Source organism: Neodiprion virginianus, chromosome 5 (assembly GCF_021901495.1).
Source record: "Neodiprion virginianus isolate iyNeoVirg1 chromosome 5, iyNeoVirg1.1, whole genome shotgun sequence".
Taxonomy (NCBI): Eukaryota; Metazoa; Arthropoda; class Insecta; order Hymenoptera; family Diprionidae; genus Neodiprion; species Neodiprion virginianus.
Genome location: NC_060881.1, coordinates 30,847,861 through 30,871,845, shown reverse-complemented (window position 1 = coordinate 30,871,845; position 23,985 = coordinate 30,847,861). Strand labels below are relative to the sequence as shown.

Genomic DNA, 23,985 nt, shown 5'->3' with positions numbered 1-23,985 from the left:
CTCACTTAATCAATTAATTAATTAATTATTCAGTTAACTCTTTATATTTACTTATATACACACACACACACATCTTTATATATATACATATATATTATATATATATATATATATATATATATATATATATATATATATATATATATATATATATATTATATATATATACACACATATATATATATAACCGTATATACATATTATGTATACACTGGTTTACTTACTAGATTTCTACATATACTTCTCTCCTCTTCTTTTTTTCTCTCACCCTCTTTCGTCACCCATATCTTGTCCATTTGTTTTTGCCTTTTTCTCTCTTTTTTTTATATATAATAAAACAAAACATACATACTAGCAATATATTATTATGCTATGTGTGTGATATAGACTCTATCGTAATTATTATGTATATCATATTCACGCTTTGCAGTTTTTGGTATCGGCGCACTGCTCTACAGTGCAACCTCACAAAATTCCCTATCCTCTATAGTCTCATACCGTTTTGTTTCTATCCTAAACGCATTATACAGTTTTTTTTTTTTTTCCACATGTTATAATCCATTTACATATTATTATCGAGAGTAGTCGGGGGATATTAAATATATATATACGTATATATATGTATATGTACGTAATAATATATGTATACATGTGTATGTGTATCTCGTGTCGCGTATATGATATTATATAGGTATATACATATATATATATATATGTAACTGTATATAATATATATATACATATATATATATATATAACTCTACGTAGCTCGTTAGAGTCTCGGTACTGTCTCTACGTATCACAGCCTGCGTGCCTCGCCACTGTCTCGTCTCCTTTCCAAACCGTTCTCGCTTCCTTTATCGCCGAATTGCACTAAAATACACTCGGTTTCTCGTAGAAGTTGATTTTTTTCAAATCATAGTCCTCCAAAATTATTATTGTTTGCAGGTATCAGGTATGCGAATTAATTCCACGAAACAACGGCACTCAGAGACAGCGGCATTGGGAACGAAAAACTTCTCTCGTCGCGGTATCAACCTATACACGGCGGTAGTGAAGGAATGCAATTTGAAAAAAATAAAAATAAATAAAAATAGAAAAGTGATCATCATCACACCACATTTCGCTAGATTGCATACATGTACGAATAAACGAACCCTTTTTTTGGGAAAAGAAAAAAAAAAAGAAAAGAAAAAATTTCCGCAAAAGTAGTTACATATTACAGTGTAATATGACAATTTCAAAAAACGTGACCTTCGTATTTATTATTCGTTCCCAATAGCGGCGCACTATTATAAAAGTCACGGCGCCGTGGGACGCATACAGTAGTAGCCAACGTGACGGCTAATATTGAGAAGACAAATAAAAATTTAAAAAGAAAGACACTAAAAATCGGATGAAAAAAAAAAAAAAAAACCACAAAACAAACTAAGGTATCACGTCCCAGATCTCGGTAAGAAAGGGAGGCAGCTTCTTGTTTTTCAATTTCAGGCTTGTGCACAACTCGCTGTTCTGGTTACCAAGCGTTCGCAGTTCCGTGAGAACGGATAGGAGCTTAGCAAATATCATCCCCGACTTTGGCCTCCGCCGATTGTCAACATAGGCCTTCAACGCCTCGAGGTAGATCTCCTGTATTTTCTCCACCTTCCATCCTTCGACCAAAGATGGCCTTTCTGTTGTAGTAAGAAAAAGAGCAGCAACGATATTAAAATGTATAATAACGATTTTATGAATAAATTTCGACAAAAATTCAACAAGTAACCTTTTTAAGGGGAAGGGGGGGGGGACCACCACCTACCGGCAAAAATAACGATGGCCGTAAGCAAGGCGTACTCGGCGTTGTCGACCTTCATCGCGAACATCTGCCGGCAAAATCTTAGGAGATCGTCAACTGTTTCGCCCATTCCGGCGAGGCTATAGCTGTCTTTGCCATAGGGTTGGTTATTCGCGAATACGATACTGTCAGACACAGCGTCGTAGCTCCTCGCCATCCTCAGCATCATAACTTCGCTTGAGCAGGCCTTGAGGAGGGCTATTTGATCCTCGCGTAATAGTTTGTCAAACCCGGGTAACCTTTTCGCAAACTCGACAATCAGCTGCACCGTCAATATCGTTATCTCGGTGATATGCCTGAACCTCGTGTCACTCTGGTCTTCTCCTTCATTGGGTTCGTTCTGAAATTGGAAAAGTAAAAGGATAAGAAAAATTGCTTACATCAATATAGCAACGTTACCCGGTTTCTTTTTGCAATACGTATTTACAATGCGCGTACAGGTCATTTTTTCGGGTATATATTTTTGAATACGAAAATATATTTACCACATGTTTAACAAAAAGAAAAACTTATTCTTCTGGTAAAAAAAATGTAGCAGCTTAAAATAACGTACAATTTTAGGTTCGCAATATCAAGGAAAATATTGTTTTCCATGAAGATGTTAGTCGAGCGGATTCGAGCATAGGCGCAAGATCAGAAATCTCACTCTTTCTCTCTCTCTCTCTCTCTCTCTCGCCTGATATGTAAAATCGGATACGGTGATGATCAATCTTCTTCTTTAATTGTTATATCAAGATTCTTCCGCTTACCGTGATTCGTATGACATCCTCTTTGTTAGGTTGTTCGTACTCGTTCTGAAAGTAAACGAGCCTGTGGATAAGTTCCTCCTGCTCCGGACTGACGGGTTTTATCCCGTTGTGGGAATGGACGTTCGAACTGCTGCTGCTCCCGAGCATCGGAAGGTTTTCGGTCTCTGCCGGTTCGAGCTTGACCCCCATCTGATCGGCGCCCATGCCGCTGAGGCTTCCGGGCGATCCGTTCATCGTTGTACTGTTTGGTTTGTCCTTTTCCTGTTTCGTACAGCGTCGTGGCGACGCATATCGTGAGACTTACTTCACAATAAATGGCGTGAAATATATCGGACGAAAATGATTTGGGTACACGTGTACAACAGGGTGACCCAAGACTATCGCCCCATGGACTGCCAATGTATGTTTCGTGAAAATGTGCGACTGAAACATTTTTCATTTCTCGCAGAAAATTTGTAGTTCCGATCACTCGGAACGGAACAAAAATAGGGCTTGCAGATCGTTATTTATGACCGAATTGACCAGTTTCAAACGACAAAGGATCCCGCAGAATCATTACGTAAATTGGCACCCGATCGAATTGCATGGATTTTCAGTATGTCGTAGTACACATCCTCCCGATCCGAAAAGTTCTCATGGACACGAGTCCGAAAAATTAATATTTTCCGAGATACGGGCATCGGAAGAAAGGTGTCGAGATATTCATGAATAATAAAGCTTCAAGGGAGCTTAAATCAAACAAATCACTCAAAAAGCTGCACGGTTGATTCTCAAAGATGGGCAGGAAGCTGTGATCGAGACCATCGATGCATTGTTTCCATTCATGAACTCCCTAGTTTACTGGAAAGAGGTGCAACATCAGATTTCGCATGAAGAACGAGACCCTCCGATTCTTGCAATAATCGAATTGTCCTATTTTTCACGTGTGTGCCAAGTCCCTGGGCTTTAATAAGCTTTGCAATTCACGAAAATTGCGAAATCCATGGATATCAAAAAATTTTGATAACCTTCTTCCTAAGCCTGTATTTCGGAAACTACTGATTTTTCGGTCTTGTTTCCATGAGAACTTTTCATCGGGAGGATATATACCATAACATACTGAAAATCCAGCCAATTCGATCGGGAACCAATACCCATAAGGATTCTGCAAGGTCCTTTTCTGTCAGAAGTGACAAACGTTTCACACTCGCAGATTTTCACGATGAAGACACTAGTAGGAAAAAATTTTTCGTTGGTTGAAGGTCATTTTTACATCAATTTGATTTTATTTACAAAATATTTAAATTCAAGGTTTCGATCGGGCCCTGCCGATCATATTCAGGGAATACGTAATAACCTTTTCCGCTTTGATGTTGTTTAAACGGCATGATGGAATGAAGTGAACGTTGAATTTAAATATTTTGTAAACAAAATCAAACTGATGTAAAATGACCTTCAACCGACGAAAAATTTTTTCTGACTAAAATACGACAAGGTCACGAATAATACCTAAAGATGAAGAGACTGTCAGCCTAAGGGTCACCCTGTATATATGTATGTAATAGATATGTAATGTATATCGATGTTTCCTTACCCCTACCTTCTGGGCCTTCTTCTCCTTGCGCTTGACCGCGCATTGATACTCGGGTACGACGCATTCGGGCCGCATTCCAACGGTAAGACACTTCTTCAGCCTGCACTCCTGACACTTTCTACGCATGTACATATCAATCTCGCAGTTATTTCCATACTTGCACTGATAGACAGCGTTCTTCGTTATGCTTCGCCTGAAGAAACCCTTGCAACCCTCGCACGTGAGGGCGTTATAGTGGTAACCCGAGGCTCGGTCCCCACAAACCAGGCACAATTCTTCTTGCTGCCGCGGCGTCGGTCCCTTTTTCTTTTTAGCGTCACAGCTGTCCGCGCTGTACCCGTTCAAAGAACTTGGTGGTGATAAATCGTCCCTTCCTGAAACAGAGAAGAGAGAAAAACAAACGTCAGTAACGATCGGTCGTCGAGTTCCGAATGCACCGAAAGTGCGATGATTGCGACGAAGGCTTCAATTATAAGCTTCATTCACGAGTTTCCTAATTCATTTCACCAATGTCCTATATCTGTAGCAGCTCGAGTTATGATACCGGTATAGTAAAATGTTGCAACGAGATTCGAATACAACGATAATCGATTCCATCAGTCCATTAAGACGAAGGAACAGTTAACCGAATTAATTGACTACTATTATACTTAATGCTCGGCAGCTTGGACTCGACAGTTGCGTAATGAATCCAAGTAAATGTGAGGCAATTTCGACACCCGTTAGTCTTGGATGTTGCAGGAGAATCGCTAATTACTTGATCAAGTGTAACACCTTCGTTGGGTCGTTTATAACAGTCACCGTGACCCGAATTAATATCGTGGTAACACAGCGCGGCTATGAAAATTTCATCTTCATCGATCGTCGGAGTTTAAAAAGGTCACCACCGTACCAAATGTTAAAGGAGAACCTGTAACGCTTGTAAGATGTGATACCTACGGTTGCAACGAATCGCAGATCATGTAAAAGTTTCACCATAAATATTATTTACACGAGTGTCCCACTTGTGGACAATAAACCTGCCGCCTAGCGCCTCTACGACGCGATGTTGGTACAGTTTTGCACCGTAAGACAAAGTTGAGGCTTTGATCGTTCACGGGTTATACGAAATGGTTGAGAGGCGCTGTGCCGGTATAATATGGTCGCGCTATGCTGGAGTGTGTACGAGTTCCTGTTCACGGGGCAATACGCATACATAGTAATAAACTCACATGTAGATACTTTCACCAACCGTGACATCCACACGTTCCACCCGATGAGTTAGTTAGTTACATGCGATAAGAGAATAATAGATACACGAGAACGTTCCGCCACGTACTCTACGTACGTACGTACGGCCTAGAACTAGACCCAGAGCAATTACTATGGCCGGTGGATGTGCGTGAAACCTTCTGGAATTGCGATAACGAACAAACGACGGTACTGTTGGTCGAAATTGCGATATCAATGCGCATATTTATAACAAAGATATACAGGTACGAGTACTCTTATACGGTAAACCAAATCGGTTCGTCAGACCCATCGTGCGTCCGTGTCTCCTGCTTCGTAAACCGCGTTACTTTCACCATCAGGTAGTAGGTATACTTTCTTCATCTTACACACCGTTTCATCCTTTCGACTCTGTATTCGTGATTAACGTCGTGTTGCAATCTTTGGCTAACGGCACTTGTGATCAGTGAGGATTCGTTTCTTCCTCGAAGTCACGGAGGTGCTCAATCGGCGACTGTTCAGCTCAGAACGATCACGGATATATTTGGGTTTTCCAAAAGTCCGTCATTTTTCAATGGTTTTCAAACAACAACAACAACAACAACAACATTCTTTGCGGTACGGGATTCTTTGAACTGTGATATATTTGAATGCCGGGACAGATCTCCGTGTGAAAATTTCCAGATTTTTCATGTTATCATTTCGGTCACCTTCCTAGTATCAGAAATGAGAACCTCGGACGATATTGTTATTATTGTTAGTCGGTAGTCCTGCAGGTTAACGCGGATGATAGATGCTCAATACCGTTTCACCGAAGAGTCCCATTGGTCATGTAAATATGCAAAACTCAAGCGATTTACGGGTACCTACGGCCTGTAGGATAAGTTCTTGGTGACCCGAGGATGGATTTCATATTTATGCGGCACCGTGCATTAAAGAGAACGAGCAAGTGAATCATCGAGAGCGAGGTGTTGTGCGGCGTTCATAAATTTGGTTTAAAATCCACCGCCGTACATGCTTTTGTAAAATCTATACATCATGCGTCAGTCACAAACAGCTGCTTCTGACAGGTAATCGGCGTCTGTGACATTGAGTCAAAACTCGCTCGGTTGAGAGGATTTCTTAATCGTCGAGGGATCGTTGCAGACGACTGTTTGCCATTAAGTGCCCAAATATATTATATACGCGAAGGCTCTCGGTGTGCTTTGGGGAGACTGATCCCCGTGACATTTTGATCAACTTGAATCTTCTTTCAAGGTTGATCGGACGGACCGAGCGAGCATCGCTCACTGCGTGAACATTTCGGACGGAGGTGATCGAGGCCGGGTATTTTGAGTTGATAAAATAAGACATCGGAGATTCCAGAGTCGAACATGGACCAGGTGTACAATGGAATTACGTGCCTCAATCGAAGGCCATCCACGAGACTGTACTTATACCTGCAGAGTTATACCTCTACACCTATATCGCGATTGCGAGGAGAACAGGATCACTGCCGAGTTTCGCCCCGCAGGTTTCCGTGCTGGTTAGCAGCGCGTTGCGGAGCACTGAGCGGCCTTGACTCTGGTACCCACCTCCATCTTTCTTACTTGCGCAACCTAGCCTAACCACCCGGGACGAATGGCAGGCGAGCCAGAGCAGCCTTCGACTCTCCGCAGATGGGGATCGCCATTAACAGTAGCAGGGGAACGAGCGGCGTCGGCGATCGGCGAGCGAACAGCCGAGCAACAAGCTCGAGAAGCGAACGGAACGGCGATCGGGTTCGCGGTGAGCACTGAGCAGAGTACTTCTGCACGCTATATCCTCGAAGGAACCAACGAGTGTTATTATAGCATCGGAGGAACAACAGCAGCAGCAGCAGCTAGACCCATTTTGCAATCCCGCTCTATCGGTCGGCCATCTTGATCTTGTTTTGCGTCGCCGTCCTTCTTTCACTAGGCTGAAGTTAGCAACGTTAATGTTTGTGCCTTTAGAACACCTGAGAAAGCTGAATTTACAAAATCTCAGTTTGTCAACGCTGTATTAACGGTTTACGAAATTACAAGTAATCATAATGTTACAAAGTAGCAACTGTTTTCCAAGATGCATCATTACATCAACGTTAGACTTCAGCCTGATCATTCCTAATCGAAAGACAACCCGATTCTGGGCACAGCTCGTATTAAGATTTTGAAAACCCAGCACTCGCGCAGTGTGTTTGCAAATGATGTAATCGTTTCTAATTTTACTTGACATTTTGATCATCGCTATTATACTCTCCTAATGTTTATTCTATACAGAGCCGACTAGTCAGTCTGCAGCTATGTATTCAATGCGATAATACACATGTACACTCAAGAATACATCGTCGCGGTTTAGTCAGTATGCATAGTTGTAGAATTTAGAGAAAGAGAGAGATAGATAGATGGATAAAGGACCGGAGTTTAATAAAAGTACTGCGGTATCGAACTGCTGTACAGAGTTTAATCAGTCTTATAGCCCATGCAATGCGACCTCGGATGAAAAGTATGTTTCTCTTTTAGAAAGTCAACGCGCAGAAGAAGCTGCTGTACAAATATATACTCGTGTAGGTAACCCTGCATACATATATTCACATACGACTAGATCCGTATATTCATCTCATCTCAGGTCGTATACAGATCTTCGGGAAAGTTATATACTTAGATCAGGTGACACGCTTTTAGCTGAGAGTCTTATGATTTATGTCCACATGCTATTTGACTTTGAATCAACGTCGTCACCGAAACTCCGCAAAAATTATAATATCCGGATCAAATCGTCGTATTAGTTAATTCAGCACCGGAAGTGACAGTTGCAATTTTAATTTACCGATTGTTTCCTCAAACTAGACAGTCAATTTTACTAGATACGTGCAAATATATATACACTCAATACCACTGTAAGCGCGCAAGTCCCGATTTACGAAAAAGACAGTCGAGCGAGAATTCGTTGCGGTCAACTCGGGAAATTTCGTGGTTTCTAACCACGTTTACGGACTGATTATCGCTCCGGAGATTTATACCCGTATATTAACACGTAGCCCATTAGATGAAAAGAATCAAGGTTCGGAATGCACGCCGTGGTATAAAGCAGAAATGCAATGGTCCGACTTCCTTCTCGTAAAGCGGTTTGTTTGCAGAGCAGGAGATTCCGACGTTGGATGAAGCGAGCACGCGAGTCTTATGGTATGCGCGTCGGAGTCACCAACACAAATCTCGGACTTGCCCTCACAACCTGCAGTCACGCACGCATGCACGCACGCATCGCATTATAGTTGATATAGCGTAGTGCCAGCGTATATAAGGAAAATTGCGGTCCTCGCGTTGCATCGTAACAGCACAAGTTTGCGCAACAGAAATGCAAAGCTGCGTTATCCGGGTACAGATCATCGTCCATGAGTCATTACGCAAGTGTCATCGTTATATCAATACTACCACCTTCGCTAACGCCATAACTAGTTGGTTTCTCTGCACTGTACGTGTTACGGATGATTGTGCAATTCGGTGTAATCGATCGAAGATGATTTTAATCTCGGGAGTATAATGTAGGTATCCTGAAACGAGGAACGGTTCTCCATCCGTCGCCATTTTGTTCGACAGCGTGACGAAGCCGATGACGACGACAACAAGATAGGGCATAATATTATACTTGTAATTGTCTAAACCTGACAGGCAAACTTCCGAAGCGCAACAACTATATAAAGCAGCACCGACTTGTCTCGAGACGCTTCGGTGTGTTTACAACCGAGGCAGCTAGCGTAACGTCCAACCAGTCGTCGTTGTCGTTGTTGTTCTTCCAAGTTGCGCAAGACAATTTGTCCCTCCACCGTCGGTTCTCCACCACTCGCCAGCCCTGGCCTTGTCAGCGCGATTCTCGGCTCTCCTCTCGCCTCCACCTCCACCTCCACCTCAGCTTCTTCCTCTCTCTCTCTCGATCTCGTATCGTCCGTATCCTCCTGGGAGTAAACTTAGCCTCCATTCTTCGATCAACGTAGATTGCTGCAGCTCCACGGCATCCATCGCGAATGAAGAACTCGGTTCCTCCGGCTTGCAGAAAAGAGCAGAGCGCGTCCTTTCTCCTCGGTTCGCGGTTCTGCCTGCACACCTACACACCTCTCCAAGAAAGAGGCAAAAGCGGCAGTGGCGGAGGAACGCTCTGTTTCTTCACCGAGTTCAAGGATAAACAGACAGCCTCGCGAGAGGTTATTAGCCTTGCATCTCGTTCCGCCGGTCACCCGTAGCCAGCTGCACCGTCAGCCATCCGCAAAAAGTAACAACGCGGATTGCCAACAAGCAATCGGAGCAGCCTAGTTCTCTCCACTAAAAGGTGCCCGTAGGAAATCTTGCAACGTAAACACACCGTTCGCGACAAACTCGACGTGGTTTCCTCAGCATTTCTAAACTTTTCGACGTCACAGACCGTGTGAATTAACGAGCGACGACGTCGCAGCTCGTAGTCTCTTTGGGTCATGGCCACAATGTGTCGTTTATGGAAAGCCGATGAAGTTCTCAACAGAGAAACGGCACGGAAATTGCTGCGGTTTCGTTATTGCCACCTCGAACGCACACGCACAAGTTGTTACAATACAACGAACGGATACGTGTAGCCGACTGACAACCTTACCGAGTTATCACAAAATTGTTTATCAACGGCAGTTGCGCGTGTGAGACTGACTTCCAGTTAAAACCGGGACACGATCCTTGCCTCCTCGGGGCCATTTCCTTAGCTGGCGTGTACCGCCTTGTATACGTTCGGTGTACGTTCTAAATTGGGTCGAACTTTTAGAGTGTCGCAAAATGTTTGGACAAATAATACAAGTCAAATTGGAAACGGAAGAGGTATAAAGTAACAGCGATTGCGAGATGACCGTACCCTCATCTTTCGTACGCCACGCGATACGAGTATATCTAGTCCAGTTTCAATTGATGCCAAATTATCACGAAACAGATACCATTCGTCGCCAGTTTGTCATACCCTCTCTCGTCTTAAACGTCGCACAAGCCCGCCAGCAAGAGTGACCTACTGACCTAACCGATGCGCTGACTACACACGCGAACGAGATTAAACACGTATAAAACGCGTTGCGCAGAATCTCGGCGATTCGAGATCAGTATTTAATCTAGGTTCCCAGAGGGCGGTGCAAAGTCGTTCGCGTGTTTCGGGTTGTTTCGCTGATCTGATTGTAACTATTATTCACAAGGTTTATTGTGCTTATTTACAAGGTTTACGAGGTGGGGGAAAACGAGACCACCGAGTTCGATCGATCGATCGATACGTGAGAAAATCTCCATGTGGGTACGCACGGTATGAAGTGTCGGTAATTATTTGCCTACGTCGATTGCGCAATTGCGACATTGGCTCAGGAAGGGTATTACGAGGAACTGGAATGACGAACCGCGCATGAGAAACACAAGCTGGCGCACGTGCATGACCCTTTTCAGCCGTTTAGTTGAACGGCTCACCGTGGTGCAACGGTACTTTGAAGGCAAGAAGAAGGTGAGGGAGCTTCGAGTAACACGGTTCGGCTCTGAGTCTGCGATAAATGAATTTTGAAACTTTCTAGAGGATCGACACACGCGACTCATCGATACAAGAGAGCTCCCATTCGTGCGTAACTCCATTATTCATTCGTTATACTGTCACTTATGAAGCGTATCAATATGCTCTGGGTAGACCACGAGAGAAAAAAAAAAGAAAAAAAAAACCGCGCTGTCTTGAGATTCGCTGTTATATTGATGCTTTTACGAGGATAGTGCTAATAGTGTGTACAGTGTCGAGTTAAAAAATATGCTAATATTACGAGAACCGTTTCCCGGACGTTCTGTATCTGTACTAGAAGCTTGGTGTACTATACATCGAAGACAATGGCATCCGCCACCGTCGGCAAAATCCGTGAAATTAATGGCGAACGTTGACTAAAACGTGACACTCGGACATGGTAAAAAGTGAACTGACGACGACAAGAGCGCGGCGGTTTCGTTTATTGTTGTCGTGTACTTGACGATGATCATCGTGTAATCCTGATCACCGAGGGTTCGTGAGTAAAGGATGATGTACCACGCTTCGTCATTGATAAGTCGACGAAGTATGATTGTCGAGAAAGAAACAAATATACACGGAATGAGAATATAAAGGTCAGAGCGAATCCGAAAACCACTGCAACAGTGATACACGGATCAGTAAATCGTTGAACAACTCGATCGTCCGTGACGCGCGAAACTTCGCCGACCGACCGAAGGCGTTACGACTGTTTTGCGCAATAGCGTAACCTACTTTTTATCACGTTCCAAGAATTACGGCAGCACAGACTGTGGTAGGAGCCAGCGAATCACCACCGAGTCGCGGTCCCAGTTACCAAAAATGTTTCCGATCGTTTCGAGTATAAGGTCGATTGTACGAAACAGAGGAAAGAAAACGAGACGGCCGATGACAATTGGAATCTACGACATTCGTATAGTTATATGAACTGTGAAACGAACGCGCATCGCGACTGTGGATGCCGGTAACTCGCGTTATACCTTCGATGACGGGATCGCAGGAAAATATGGGGTCCTGGGTACTCAACAGGGTCGTTTCCGCCGTGACGTTGCGACGCGAATGATGCAGCGAAGAGCCACGCTGCTGCATATCCAAGTCCCAGAGTTGTAGGTCCTCGGCGTTTACGGCGCACTCTGGAGCCGCAGGGTGAAAATTAGGCGGCGGAGAAAGAACGCCACTGCTGGACACTTCGGGGCTTGACTCCTGAAACCCACCACCGCCCCACCGCCTTTTCACCCCGGCAACAGGGACGCGGGGGACGGCCAGCATCTCGGCGATTTCCTCGACCTTATGGGCCGCGGGATCAGAGTTCGGTTCACCGAGGGTGGAATCCTTGGCGACGAGCTCCGCACTCGACCCTCCGGAGGGCCAAGTGACCAGCATGTGTTCCCGGGCTCGTCTAGTGTTCGAAATTCCAAAACTGATCCTTCTCCTTTTCCTTTTCCTCCTCCTCCTCCTCCTCCTCCTCCCCGGGCACCACTAACTACCGCCACTACCACCACAGTGAGCACAATAACAAGGAGAAACTGCACAAACACCGAAACACGCTGAACCACTTACTACACACTGTACTCCGTGAATTCTGGTGAAGTGAACAAGACCAGTTTTCGATCCCGAGGAACACATCGGAAGTCAACTCGCTTCTTTATCCTCTACAGTAAAGTTACGCATGATTACCGGGAAGGTGATACTAGTACTCGAAGTTAAAGATCCTCAGGTGCGACCGGTCTCGAAACTGATGTAGCTGGAGCGAGCGCTCGGTGCACGACACCAGCACGCCGGCTGCCTGTCATTGACTGAAGGTCCGCGCGATGGTCGGTCGGTTGGTTGGTCGGTCGGTCGGCACGAGGACCCGGCGAGGAACGCGAGAACCACCAGCAGCCTCCCGGCACCAACGGCGATACTTTCACTGCGGGCGCGCGCACCCCAGTTTATGGATACCGGATGGTTCTTCTTCCTTACACTCTTGGTCCTCGTCGTCCCGATATCCTCTCCTCAATCTTCGACGACCCAAAGTCCCGACGTACACTTTCCCCCGTCGCGTTAGGAACACGTCAGACTCGAAATCGTACGCCAGTCGTGCCGCTCCGTGAGGTCCTCGGCGACCTACTGCGGAAGGATCTAACCCGGGAATCCGTCTACCCCGGGAGAGAAGAAGGCCAGTACCGCTGAATGGGTGCGCCGGTGCGCCTGACGAGGATGCAGGTCAGAGGGGAGCGGTGGGGGAAGCGCCCTCGCGGTCGTGACGTCACCCACCTGTTACACCCCGCCGGGTCATGGCCGTCGGCACCCGAAACGGGGCCAAGCGAATTAGTCCGCACACGACGACGCGGGCGTCCTAGGAGTCGTTGGTGTGGCTTAGGTGGGACACACACGAACCCGATAACCGCAGGTACCGAATTGCCATCCGGCCACCGCTGCTTTCCTCCGGACAATGTACAGGTACGGAAGCACCTGACAACCCAGCTTGAACCCGAGGAGGACAGTCGGCAGGTGTCTGACCTCAGTCCGGATTTTGCTCTCCCTATTTCTCTCTCTGTACGGTTTAAAAAGCCGTCTCAAGGTCACGCGCATTCTTGTCATTGCATCATTCCACCGCCCTGGGCACATCGTGTGTAAATTTCACGGAGTCAACGAATGCAAGTGTAGCACTGCTACCGGTTGTATCACTCAATGTGACCCCTTATTCATTTCAAGAATTTTTTTTTTGCTACACCTTCAAGGGACGATGATCATAGTACTTGCATTCTCTCCTGGACTACCACCCTTCAACATCAAAGTTATAACCAGTGTGCGGTTCCTGGCACAAATATACCGTTAAGTATCATGTCTGTGTGAAAAAGGTCCTTGTGGTCTCTAATGAATAATTGAAAAGGTTTGTAGGTTTCATTTGTCTCAAACACTTTCTCTACAACTGCTATGAGGTACTTTTACCGCCATCTATTACACCACGGTAGAACTAATACCTACTACGGTCAGGCAGTTGACTTTTTTCTTCGCATAACTTAAGGACATTCAACGTTATTTGTGCACACAGAATTTGGACGAATTAATAAAATACGAGTACTTACTAGTTATTCGCAAACACGTACGCGAACTTTCGAGTTTTTTCTTCGGCTGATCTTACAATTAGTCAATTACTTTATTAGACCATTTTGAATATTTTTATCGCACACTGTCGAGACTGTTTTTTATATTGAAATAGTATGAAAAAGTTTGGTTAAAGTAGTTTGGTTTTATGTGCAATGCGCGTCACAGTCGTAGCCCAGAATGATGTAACAGCGAAATTGAAAATTGCACTACTCGTCCTGACATAGTACACATTCCATTTCTATTGATGCGAGTAGTGATCCTGCGAGTTGAGCACCAGCATCTTTCATCCGACCATTAAGAACCTTCAATACAACATTTCTCGGCAGTTCCCTCGACCAGGTGACCTAGGAGCGGGTGAGCGGCTTCTCACCACGCTCGAGTATTTCCCGAGCCAATTACCACGGCTGAGAAAAGTCATGGAAGCCGGAGACGCTCGCAGGAAATGACTGTTATTTTTTTTTTTTTAAGAATCGCGTGAATTGAAAGGTCGTGTGTAGAAGAGTGGAGGCTGCCTGGGCCCATCACCGTATACCGAAGTAGGCATTGGTGAATTTAATAACCACGTGTTCAAGAGTGTGACGAAAGTCAGAAGAACTGCTGCTGTTTCCTCAACACATGCCTCCGGAGGGGCCTAACGCGAGTCTACGATCTCAAAAAGGCGCAGGCCGAGTCATCCATTCCTGAAGCGGACCGGAAATGAGGATTACTGGGATTACGGGGCCTCGTGAGGCTCCAGTGAACACAGCGAGGCTTTTGCCACACGCACCAAGGCCCAAGCTGTGCTCAACACCGAGACGGTCTTTCCCAGCTCCCCTCTATCCTATATTCTCTATTACGGGATAATGAGGGGACTCAGGGTTCATGATTCGCGTATAATTTGTTCGCCATGATTCCGGCGTCGTATACATCTGCGCCATTCTCTTAATAAAGAATATGCAAAACCGCCGTGGTTGGGGGCGCTCTGATATCGTACTACCAACGTGGAAAACGCCATCGAGTACTACGCATTACCATGACAATGGTCTGTGATTAAATCGCAATCACTGTGAATATGAACAATCGACAACCGCGGACTACGCATTAATAGAAGTTGTAATTCCCACATTGTTAACACCTCAGGTGCAGACCGGCACCGTATGTATATCCAGATGAACCTGTCAATTCCAATGCCAAGGTCCGTGCGCAGAGGACACAATACTTTTCTGGTTAAATTACGCCTCCATTCAACTCGCATCATATATTCAACGTCTCCTGCCAATCAGCTGGACGCCTGTGTCGAAATTCCTTTGAGGGGTTGATTTCCGTTCGCTTGCTGTTGCGTGCTACGAACCCACGAGCAACGGCTTTGGGTCTTGACCTGCATAGCGAAAGAGCTGAGCTGGGTGAGAAAGGTCGCCAATGGAAACTCCCATAACCGAGCGGCTCAACTGAAAGCGTAAAATGTTATTATACCATTCCTACGCAGAAATGGAATTCTCGTGCCCCCGATGCAGGTCAACTCGGCACAGCAAGGCACGCGATCACAACAGGGACAAGTTACGATCGACAACGAGCCAGCGGTAACCTAATCTTCCCAAGAATTCCAGGATACCCGTACATACATAAATACATACATACATACATACATACATACATACATACATACCTACCTACCTGCCTTTTTACCTACCAGTTCTCGACAGAATGTGTTGAGGAAGTATCCCGAGGGGGAGAGTCAGGTATAAAATCTAGGGTTTCTCGCGGCAAGCAAACGTCGGATGGATCCAGCCGACGCCACGTGGAATCGGAGAAGGAAAAAGTGCGTGAAACATCCTGTGACTAGGGCCAGCAGGATTCATATGATGATGAAAGCTAGGCCCACAGTCGTAAGTCTGACTGAATAAGTAGAATCAGGTCGTAAAGTATTCGCGAAATCCCCGCGTCACCGCAACCCGCAGTTTATGCACTGCGCCCGCTTTCTTGCCGTAAGTAGAAACATACCTGTGCGAATGAAACGGTAAGGTATAATGGTCAGAGCCTTCAGAGGTCCCCGAAAGCTCTAGACCACAAAGACAAACCCGACCCTTTACAGGATCTCTTGGAATTTCTTGGAATTTGAGGTTCCCCACTCCTCCAGGGGTTGGTGGTGGTTCGCTTCGAATCCGACGTAATGAAAAGCGGTTAAGTTAATATTCAGCGACTGTGAACTCACGGGGTCATTATTAACTGTCTAAGCTCCAAAGCATACATGTGGGTGCAGTAGATTTCGAACGGTAGGTAAATTTTCAAACGTTTGCTTTTGGCACTACACGCGAAAGAAAGTTTAATAACCATGCGCGCGGCATCGGCGTGAAAGAACTTTCGAAAGGCGGAGCCAAGATATTCGCCGCTTCTTTAAAGCGGTGAGAAATTTGATAGATCCGGGTTTCGCGACAGCGGCTCGAACCGTAATTATAAAAATTCCGACAGCTGTTTCTTGTGCCCCGATCTTTAAGTGCAATTTTCTCAGAAACCCAGGCGGATAAACAGGTTGCGCGACCTAAATTGGCAAAAAGATTCCACTTCCAGATGTCAGAGCTAACGAAGTAGGGGGAAAAGCACCCTCCAATCCTTGGCGGCACTCGTAAGTCTCCGAAATAGTAGCTCACGATCTACCGACCAGTCCTTATACCCACTTCTTAAAATTCATTCGCTTCCTCTCACTTCCAAGCCCGAATAACACCAAAGATCAAAAATATGGTTACGAGTCCCCTGCATCTGCTGCATGTTCAGGGTGACGATAGTTTCCCGTCGAAAACCTTGAACCATTTATTTCCTTTCTCCCCGTGCCCCCCGGGTTAGCTGGAAACGAAGCGGAAGTAGGGGGCGACCTGAATATCAAGTAGCTCGAAATTCTTCTTTCAACGGACCTAAATACACACCTCCGTCCCTTTCCATGTTTTTTCTTCTTCTTCCTTCTTCCTGCTTTTTTTTTCCCACACACTCTCTCGGGGCTCATCGGTAACTTGTGCGGCTCATGCCTTGGAGCGGCCAGGTCGTCTGGGGTCGGAGGAGGAAGACCCGAGAAGAGGGAGCCGGGCGGTGCTGACCTGCGCAACGGTTGATCGCGCTGGGTCAGGGACACGCGCCAGTTAAAAGAGGTCACCGGGGTCACGGAGAAGTTCAAACCAGGTCAGGCTCTGTACGTGTACGTCATCCGGCTATTGTGCCCAGGAGCTCCTTCCTTGGCAGCTGATACCCTGATGCTGTAACGATGGTCCATGAGTACAATAGATCTCTACGCCTGAACCATTATTCCGCATCCCCAAGGTTTCCCCGTTTCTCATTATTGCTCCATACAACTTGTTCACCGATCTCTCGGCGATGAGGAATAATTCATACCAAGAAATCTGCAGAACTTTCGGTATTTCGTGATCTTGCAAGCTTCGTTCTAAAATGGAATACCCTCCTTTCCGGTGTTGGCCTGGTGAAAAATGTGTTCCGCAAGGCGGATATAGATTGGTACATATGCTGCTTGTTTGGTGTTTACATATTTGTTCAATACACTTATACACCACGACGAATAAATACGGTACTCTGTTATGTTCCAGCTCTCCATCGCTCTCTCTGTTCCTATTTCTCTGTCTGCCTCCCGGGAGACCGAGGTAAACTAGGTCAACGGCGGCTGGATATCGACGTGGCAACCACCTGCACCCAAACCACTGAAATTGATCGGCCCTGTCGACGAGTCGGGTGGAGAGCTTATTTCTGCACTTCACGACCGTGATATAAGAGCGAAGCAGGCAGAGGAGGCTTGCATAATGACGGAATGAGCAGCCAGCGATGGATACATTGTCTGAACTAACTTTATACACGGTACAGGAGCTGCAGAGAGCGGTTCGTGGGAAAGATGAAAGAGCAAGCAGATTGTCTATAGTCAAGGTCGATCAGCCGATCGTGAGAATTATCGCCACTGACCCAAGATAAAAATAATTATTAATGTTCCGCATGAGTTGTATAATGTCATCATACTGCGAGAAAAAAAGTATTCCCCATTTAAAAAACTCACACGGTATAATAACATGCATTATCGCGTCAGCAAAATTTGACTCATTTGGGTCATTCGGCGGTTAGGACAGTACGCCAAGTTTCCGTTCGGCCACACTGAAAAACGTTGCGCAATTTGTGCCGTGCTAGCCACTCTTACTATTAGCAACTGAAACGCCTTAGCGAGGGTTAGTATTAGCTACAATGGCGCCGATTGCAATGCTCTTTTTACTCTGTCAGCAATGATCGACCTCGTATTTGCCTCATATTTATCCATAATTACCACTCCGAACTTTTAAACCATGATCTCCAAATGTATTCTCACTGTGCCTTGCCCTCTTCTGGCACTGACGCATTGAGAGTAGTATTTGCTGAAGAGAACACCGAATACACAACATTTTGTACGATGTACTAAAGATTATCTTTTTTAATTTTATGGATGACAGAAAGATCACGCGAAACATCCTTCAAAAAGTTTCACCCGGGATATCATCGTGAGTATATTCGGATCAGTGAAGTGTATGATACCGCGGCAATATTTTGATGGGTTTCTTGAATTTCCCTAAGGGATATACATCGTCGGAAGGAACGTATCGTTCCCTGTTGAGCGACATCGACTATGCATTTTCTCGTAACAGCTGAGTACCAAGTCTAGAGCCGTCGCTGTAGGTGATAAATTACTATCGCCCAGTAATTTACGTAACGCGGAGGTGATGATAAAAATGCGGTTTGCGACAGTCTCATTTTCATCACCATTGTCAGTCCGATAGAGCAAGAATCCAGGAGGTTGTGAGCGGGGAAAACAGAGGCAGCCTCGTCTAACTGGTTTGCGCTATATCCTCATCTAAGGAGCTCCTGGTAGCCTGGGACGAAGTCCACATGGAGGTAAGTACAAACCTGTCCTAGTCCCGGCGATGCGGTCGCATATAGTAAGCACCAGCAGCGCAGCACCGCCTGCGAGTCGGGAAGAAGGGATACGGGTATTGGGTCGGGAAGGAAAGGGAAGGGAAGAGAAGGTTGAGGTCTGAGTTCGAGGCCAACCTGCCGTTCGCTCACTTTCCCACACGGGTTCTAGCGCGGACTTCTAGGCATTCCATGGACTGCGCGCGCTGCGCGTTTGCTCCTCGATCACGGCGACTGACGGCACCAGAGAGCGAATGGTGACCAGGGCTGCGTTCACGCCGCAAGAAACATGCACGAACGACACCGAGGACAGCCGAGCGACACCGAACCTGGCCACGGCTCGTGACCTTATTAGGCAGAATATTCATAGGGCGAGTGACAACGACAAGCGAGAGTGTACCGACAACGACGACGACGAGTTTGAAACTTTCTCGCATCGCTATTACAGTGGCTCGATCGACTTTTTTCCATCGCAACACCGCCGGTTGCTTGATTCTCGCAATGAGCTAATACCGACTACTGTGAGGTTTTGCCGTCAGGTTAGTCAAGCGTTACCTACGCTCCTTGTCTGTTGGGTATCTTTTCTCTCGAAGTAGGTACAATTTAAAATTTCAAACACATTTTGCTGCTTGGCAAGAGTAGCTTGTTCACCGTGGTGGGTGAAGTAATTCTTGTTTTTTTTTTTTTACTATGGCTGCTCTCGTCAGGGTCTTACAAATGTTTAATTTCCAGTTGATGGTAAAGATTCACGCGCAGTCTTTCGCAATTACACGTACAATTAGAGTACGAAGTCGATTTGTTATACCCGAGGTCCAATCGACCCTGGGTATCTTGTAGAACAGTCAAAGACTTGTCGCTTGGATGTGTCTCAGATGCGGTGAATAAGAAGGCTTACGCATTATAGTACGATGCCTAGTACGTAGACGTAAAAAACATTGTACAACGAAAGCAATTATATACTAAGAGGTATTTCTGCGATTTCACAATGAATGCGTCGAGAGTCGTATATGAGTAGGTATGTGAATACTGAATTACGACGGTGGCCCAGATGCCTGGATAAGGCTTAGGCACCTTTACGCTGCTGGTAAACCATTTCCGTGAATTGTATTACCACCCGACGCTCTGCTCCTAAGAAGAGTATAAGTATACATATATATCAGCTTTCTCCCGCCTAAAACTACCGTAGAGGAATAATGAATTTGACTTGGACTAGCCACGTGCTCTACGAAGCACCGTTACGCGGTTACCGAACCAACGAGTTTTTAAAACAGGCTTCCATCGCTCTCGAGCTAGTCTTCAGGCTACCTCGCGCTTATCAAATTACAATCATCTTTGTCTTTCTCTCGGTTCTTATAACTTTTTCGAGAAACAAAACCGGCTCTTGTTCCCCTGTTTTCATTCCTTTTCACATATTTCACTCCCTTTCTATACCTGTTTAGTCATTCGATATCGTCAACCAAGAATAAAACAAGCTCAAGTTAGTATAGTTGCGAAACTCGTTCGTTCGTTCCCGAGTAATTTTTACGCCTGATCCAAGCGGCCGTTTTGAACGAGTTCCATTGCGTAACGTCTTGGCCTTTAACGAAACATCGGACGTTGTTATACCGAGACGGTATTTCATCGAAAAATTAGGTTAACGGACGTATCGATTCAGTGTTTGAGTTTCTCGTAGGTATGTGATGGATAGATGAAAGATACCTAACATCAGTACGACGACTTCAAACTGCAATGACAATTTTTTCAATTAAAACCTAGACAAAGCTTGATGCACTCATCAACCAATTATTATCCTGGAGTCATGGTGTTGTGAACGGCTACTAGTGACACATAAATTCTCAGCCTCTACAACGCGCTACACGATGGAACGCGGATGACGCAGACATACGCGGACTGTGTATCAACCGCACAACTCCTGCCGGTCGTTCTCCGATCCCTCCACGACGAGCCAATGTCGTCTTATCTTAGCACAACCAGAAACCGGTCGGTGCCTCTCAGCTCCGTGTTGTTGTCGTTACGTTCGTGGAGCTCTCAGGCATAAGTCACGCGGGCGTGAAGACATACCGCACCGTGATCGGTGGCGCCACCTGTTCGCTAAACCAGACATTAACCGGAGTCTTTACCTTCACTCACAGGTGGCAACGCGGTGGCGGCAGTCTTCAGGATCACGGCTGCATCGAGTAGAAAACAAAAACAACAGACATTCCGTAATCTGACCATTCCATTTATTAGTTGTCACGTGATCTAGAAAACGATCACTTATCTCGAGAAAACGTAGCGAGTGCAGTCTAATTGCCAGTTAAAGAGACTTATGTACGTTCGAATTAAAATAGGTTATAGGACAACAACTCTCAAGCAGATTGGAACGTAGGAATGTTTTCCGTTTACATTTTCTGATATTATCCTCTTTCCCTTATACGCCATACTATTTTTCCTAGTCCAGATATGACTCGGTTGGAGATAGAAAGGTAGGTACGGAGTCGAAGACGTTTGGCAAGTTACCTGACAGCGGTGCAGATAACGACTACGAGGAGGCGTATCGATCGGCGTTCACCTTACTTCCAACCTCAACGAAGTTGCACGCACCGATCGCATTTTAATTATCCACCACCACGTAGGATTCTTTGGGGTTGGCTCAAAGTAAGCAACAGCGCGATCTGAGGGTCGATACAGAGTGATGGGTACATAACATCATGATCGCGATTGAAATTGGACACGATCTGGTTCACGCGTCAGAGACTCCGGCAGCAAGCGGATGCGCCATTCAGATAATAGATATAACTGCGTCCAACGAAGCGACTGACTGACTGACTGACTGACTGACTGACTGACTGAGTGATTGACTGAATGGGAAAGAGATAGCTGCATATGCCGACCTACGCCAACGTGATTAGAGAACGACGTGTCGCACCCTCCGCCTTAATGTTGTTCACGGTGTAAACGTGGACACTCGTTCCTCAAGTTTGCGAGGAATATGAAGGTGCATGCTGAGGGAAACCAGGAGGACCGATTGCCGTGCGCGGTGGGACCATATGGCCTTACGATATCCCATATAGGCGCATCGATCGCGGATCTGCGGTTCCCACAATCGCGGTCGAACGAACGAATGTAGGTTGTATATTTCAATGGGTGGGTATAACGTGAATGCGCAACCTCTGACGTGAAGCCTATCAACCGCTGCTCAGCCAACCGAGCGAGCATTTTTTAGAGCTATACGTTACTCTCGGTGCAGTGCAGTTGATGATCTGGTTTAGATCTACCGGAGGGTAATAGCAGGTTCATACCATTATCCTACGTAGATTAGCGTCCTGCAGGGATACAATCTCTCATCCCCTCCTTGAGCATAAAGGTACATTGTACAGCGTGGATGGTAGAAATTGCAGTGGTCAGGCTCAGACGTACCCTTCGCTCTTTAATTCTGATCCCATGAGACGCTCTAGTCTGGCCGTGTGTAAAACCATTTCTACCACGCACTCAGTACGTGCATCTAGTCCAATCCACTTTGAGGTTTGCAGGATGGATGGAGTGCAGGTAGGTACCTCTGATCTAAACAACTGTCTTTCACCACTCAAAGCCAGCCATTCCGTTCGCAGTATTAACAAAAAAATAAAATAAACCGCTCGTTCGATGGTTGAAGGTGTTCTTTCCTTGGCCTGTGCCCTTTTGCACCACGATCCTATGTCGGTGAGGCCGGGAAGCAGAGGCGTCACTGCCCGTAGTTGTGGTATGTAGTTACATACGGGTGTTCGCCATTTGCATAGATAACCGCGAGTAGATTGTTTTGTGAGTATTTACGACACGGTTGGTTGTAGGCGGGTGCTGCATGGTGTATTAAAGCCGTAACGCTGGGCGCCCGCATGGGGCCGTCACCGACACGATGAGAATTACGACTTCTGCAGAATGTTTAGCAAACCAATAACTACCAACCGACCGCCTGCACTGGCACCAATCAGCTACAAAACAAACAGACTAGGACGGCTTATCGAACTTGTGTTGTAAGGCATGCGTGCGCGGACGTTCGATTTCATTTGACGTTAAAAAATGAACTGTGAAAAATACGACGACGAGTCTCTCTCCCTCTTTTTTTCGCATAGGCACTCGTCTATAATCCACCGGATATTTACACCTGGGTTGGTACAGGGTTTTCACGCTTTGCAGGTTATCGTTGGCAACCATGGCAAGGCAGAAGAAATGAACCAGGTTCGAAGGTAACCATAATGTGCCTTAAGCCAGACGATTAGTTACGGGAAACATACAAAAGATATACTATCTTACGGAGGTAAAAAGTTTTTAAACTACTTAAGAAATTTTTCACAAGTGTATTTCAATGGGTACGTATGTAACTAATGCTATTGCCGTAGAATGTAATGACGATACGAACCACGGCAATTACGACACCATCGTATTTGGTTTCATTGGAAATTGGGCAACCATCGATTGAATACGAGCTGCGACCGTTCTTTTGTCACTGTCACCCTGCAGCAGTACGCAATACACCGCAATTTCTCACCACCGCAACAAAAACCGTTTCGCAATTGAAATTCGGTCAAATATTCGTCAACGTATACTGTCGCGATTCGATGCCAAGTCAGTTTTTACATCCAGAATAATTGTTCAATTCAACAGAAATATACCCTGTATTCGATATATATATATATATATATATATATATATGTGTGTGTATATATCTCTCTATTGCTGCTTGTCACGCCGTTCACGTTATAGGAGTATAACTACCGACCGGGTATATTCCTCATCGAAGCTGAAGCCGGAAGAGCGACGATCACGATTTCGTTTCCTGATTAACTGCGGTGCTTTGATCGAATATCGAAACTGCGTACGCACCGCGACGCGCCATTGTACGTCGATAATGATAAGCGATGGAGGTACCTGTTCTGTATATTACTTGCGTTGTATTCCTTTGAATAAGTTCAATAGACCCGGACGGTACCGACGACACCGAAATCGGCCTGAACCAGGTACAAAAAGGGACGGCGGCGCTCGGTCATGGACATGATATCAATTCTGTTCGATTGTCTGCACAATTACATTTCATATACCTAATAGAGCGGTAATTAAGTGAC

The 23,985-nt window shown here is 45.7% G+C and overlaps 1 protein-coding gene across 7 annotated transcripts in view; it reads right to left on the bottom strand.

Annotated features, from left to right (window-relative positions):
• Positions 1–779: 779 nt before the first annotated feature.
• Positions 780–23,985, bottom strand: part of LOC124305446 (ecdysone receptor) — a 79,923-nt gene continuing 56,717 nt past the window's right edge. For 4 of the 7 annotated variants that reach the window (XM_046764906.1, XM_046764909.1, XM_046764908.1 and 1 more), the window contains 4 exons: positions 4,157–4,530; positions 2,584–2,844; positions 1,799–2,174; positions 780–1,673 (listed from right to left, as the gene is read on the bottom strand). In XM_046764906.1, the coding sequence (XP_046620862.1) occupies positions 1,429–1,673; positions 1,799–2,174; positions 2,584–2,844; positions 4,157–4,530 (1,256 nt within the window). In that variant the 3' untranslated portion in view covers positions 780–1,428. Of the gene's footprint in view, positions 1,674–1,798; positions 2,175–2,583; positions 2,845–4,156; positions 4,531–11,883; positions 12,336–16,896; positions 16,928–23,985 lie in introns of those variants that run through there. The other 3 variants (XM_046764905.1, XM_046764904.1, XM_046764903.1) reach the window with 3 other exon arrangements.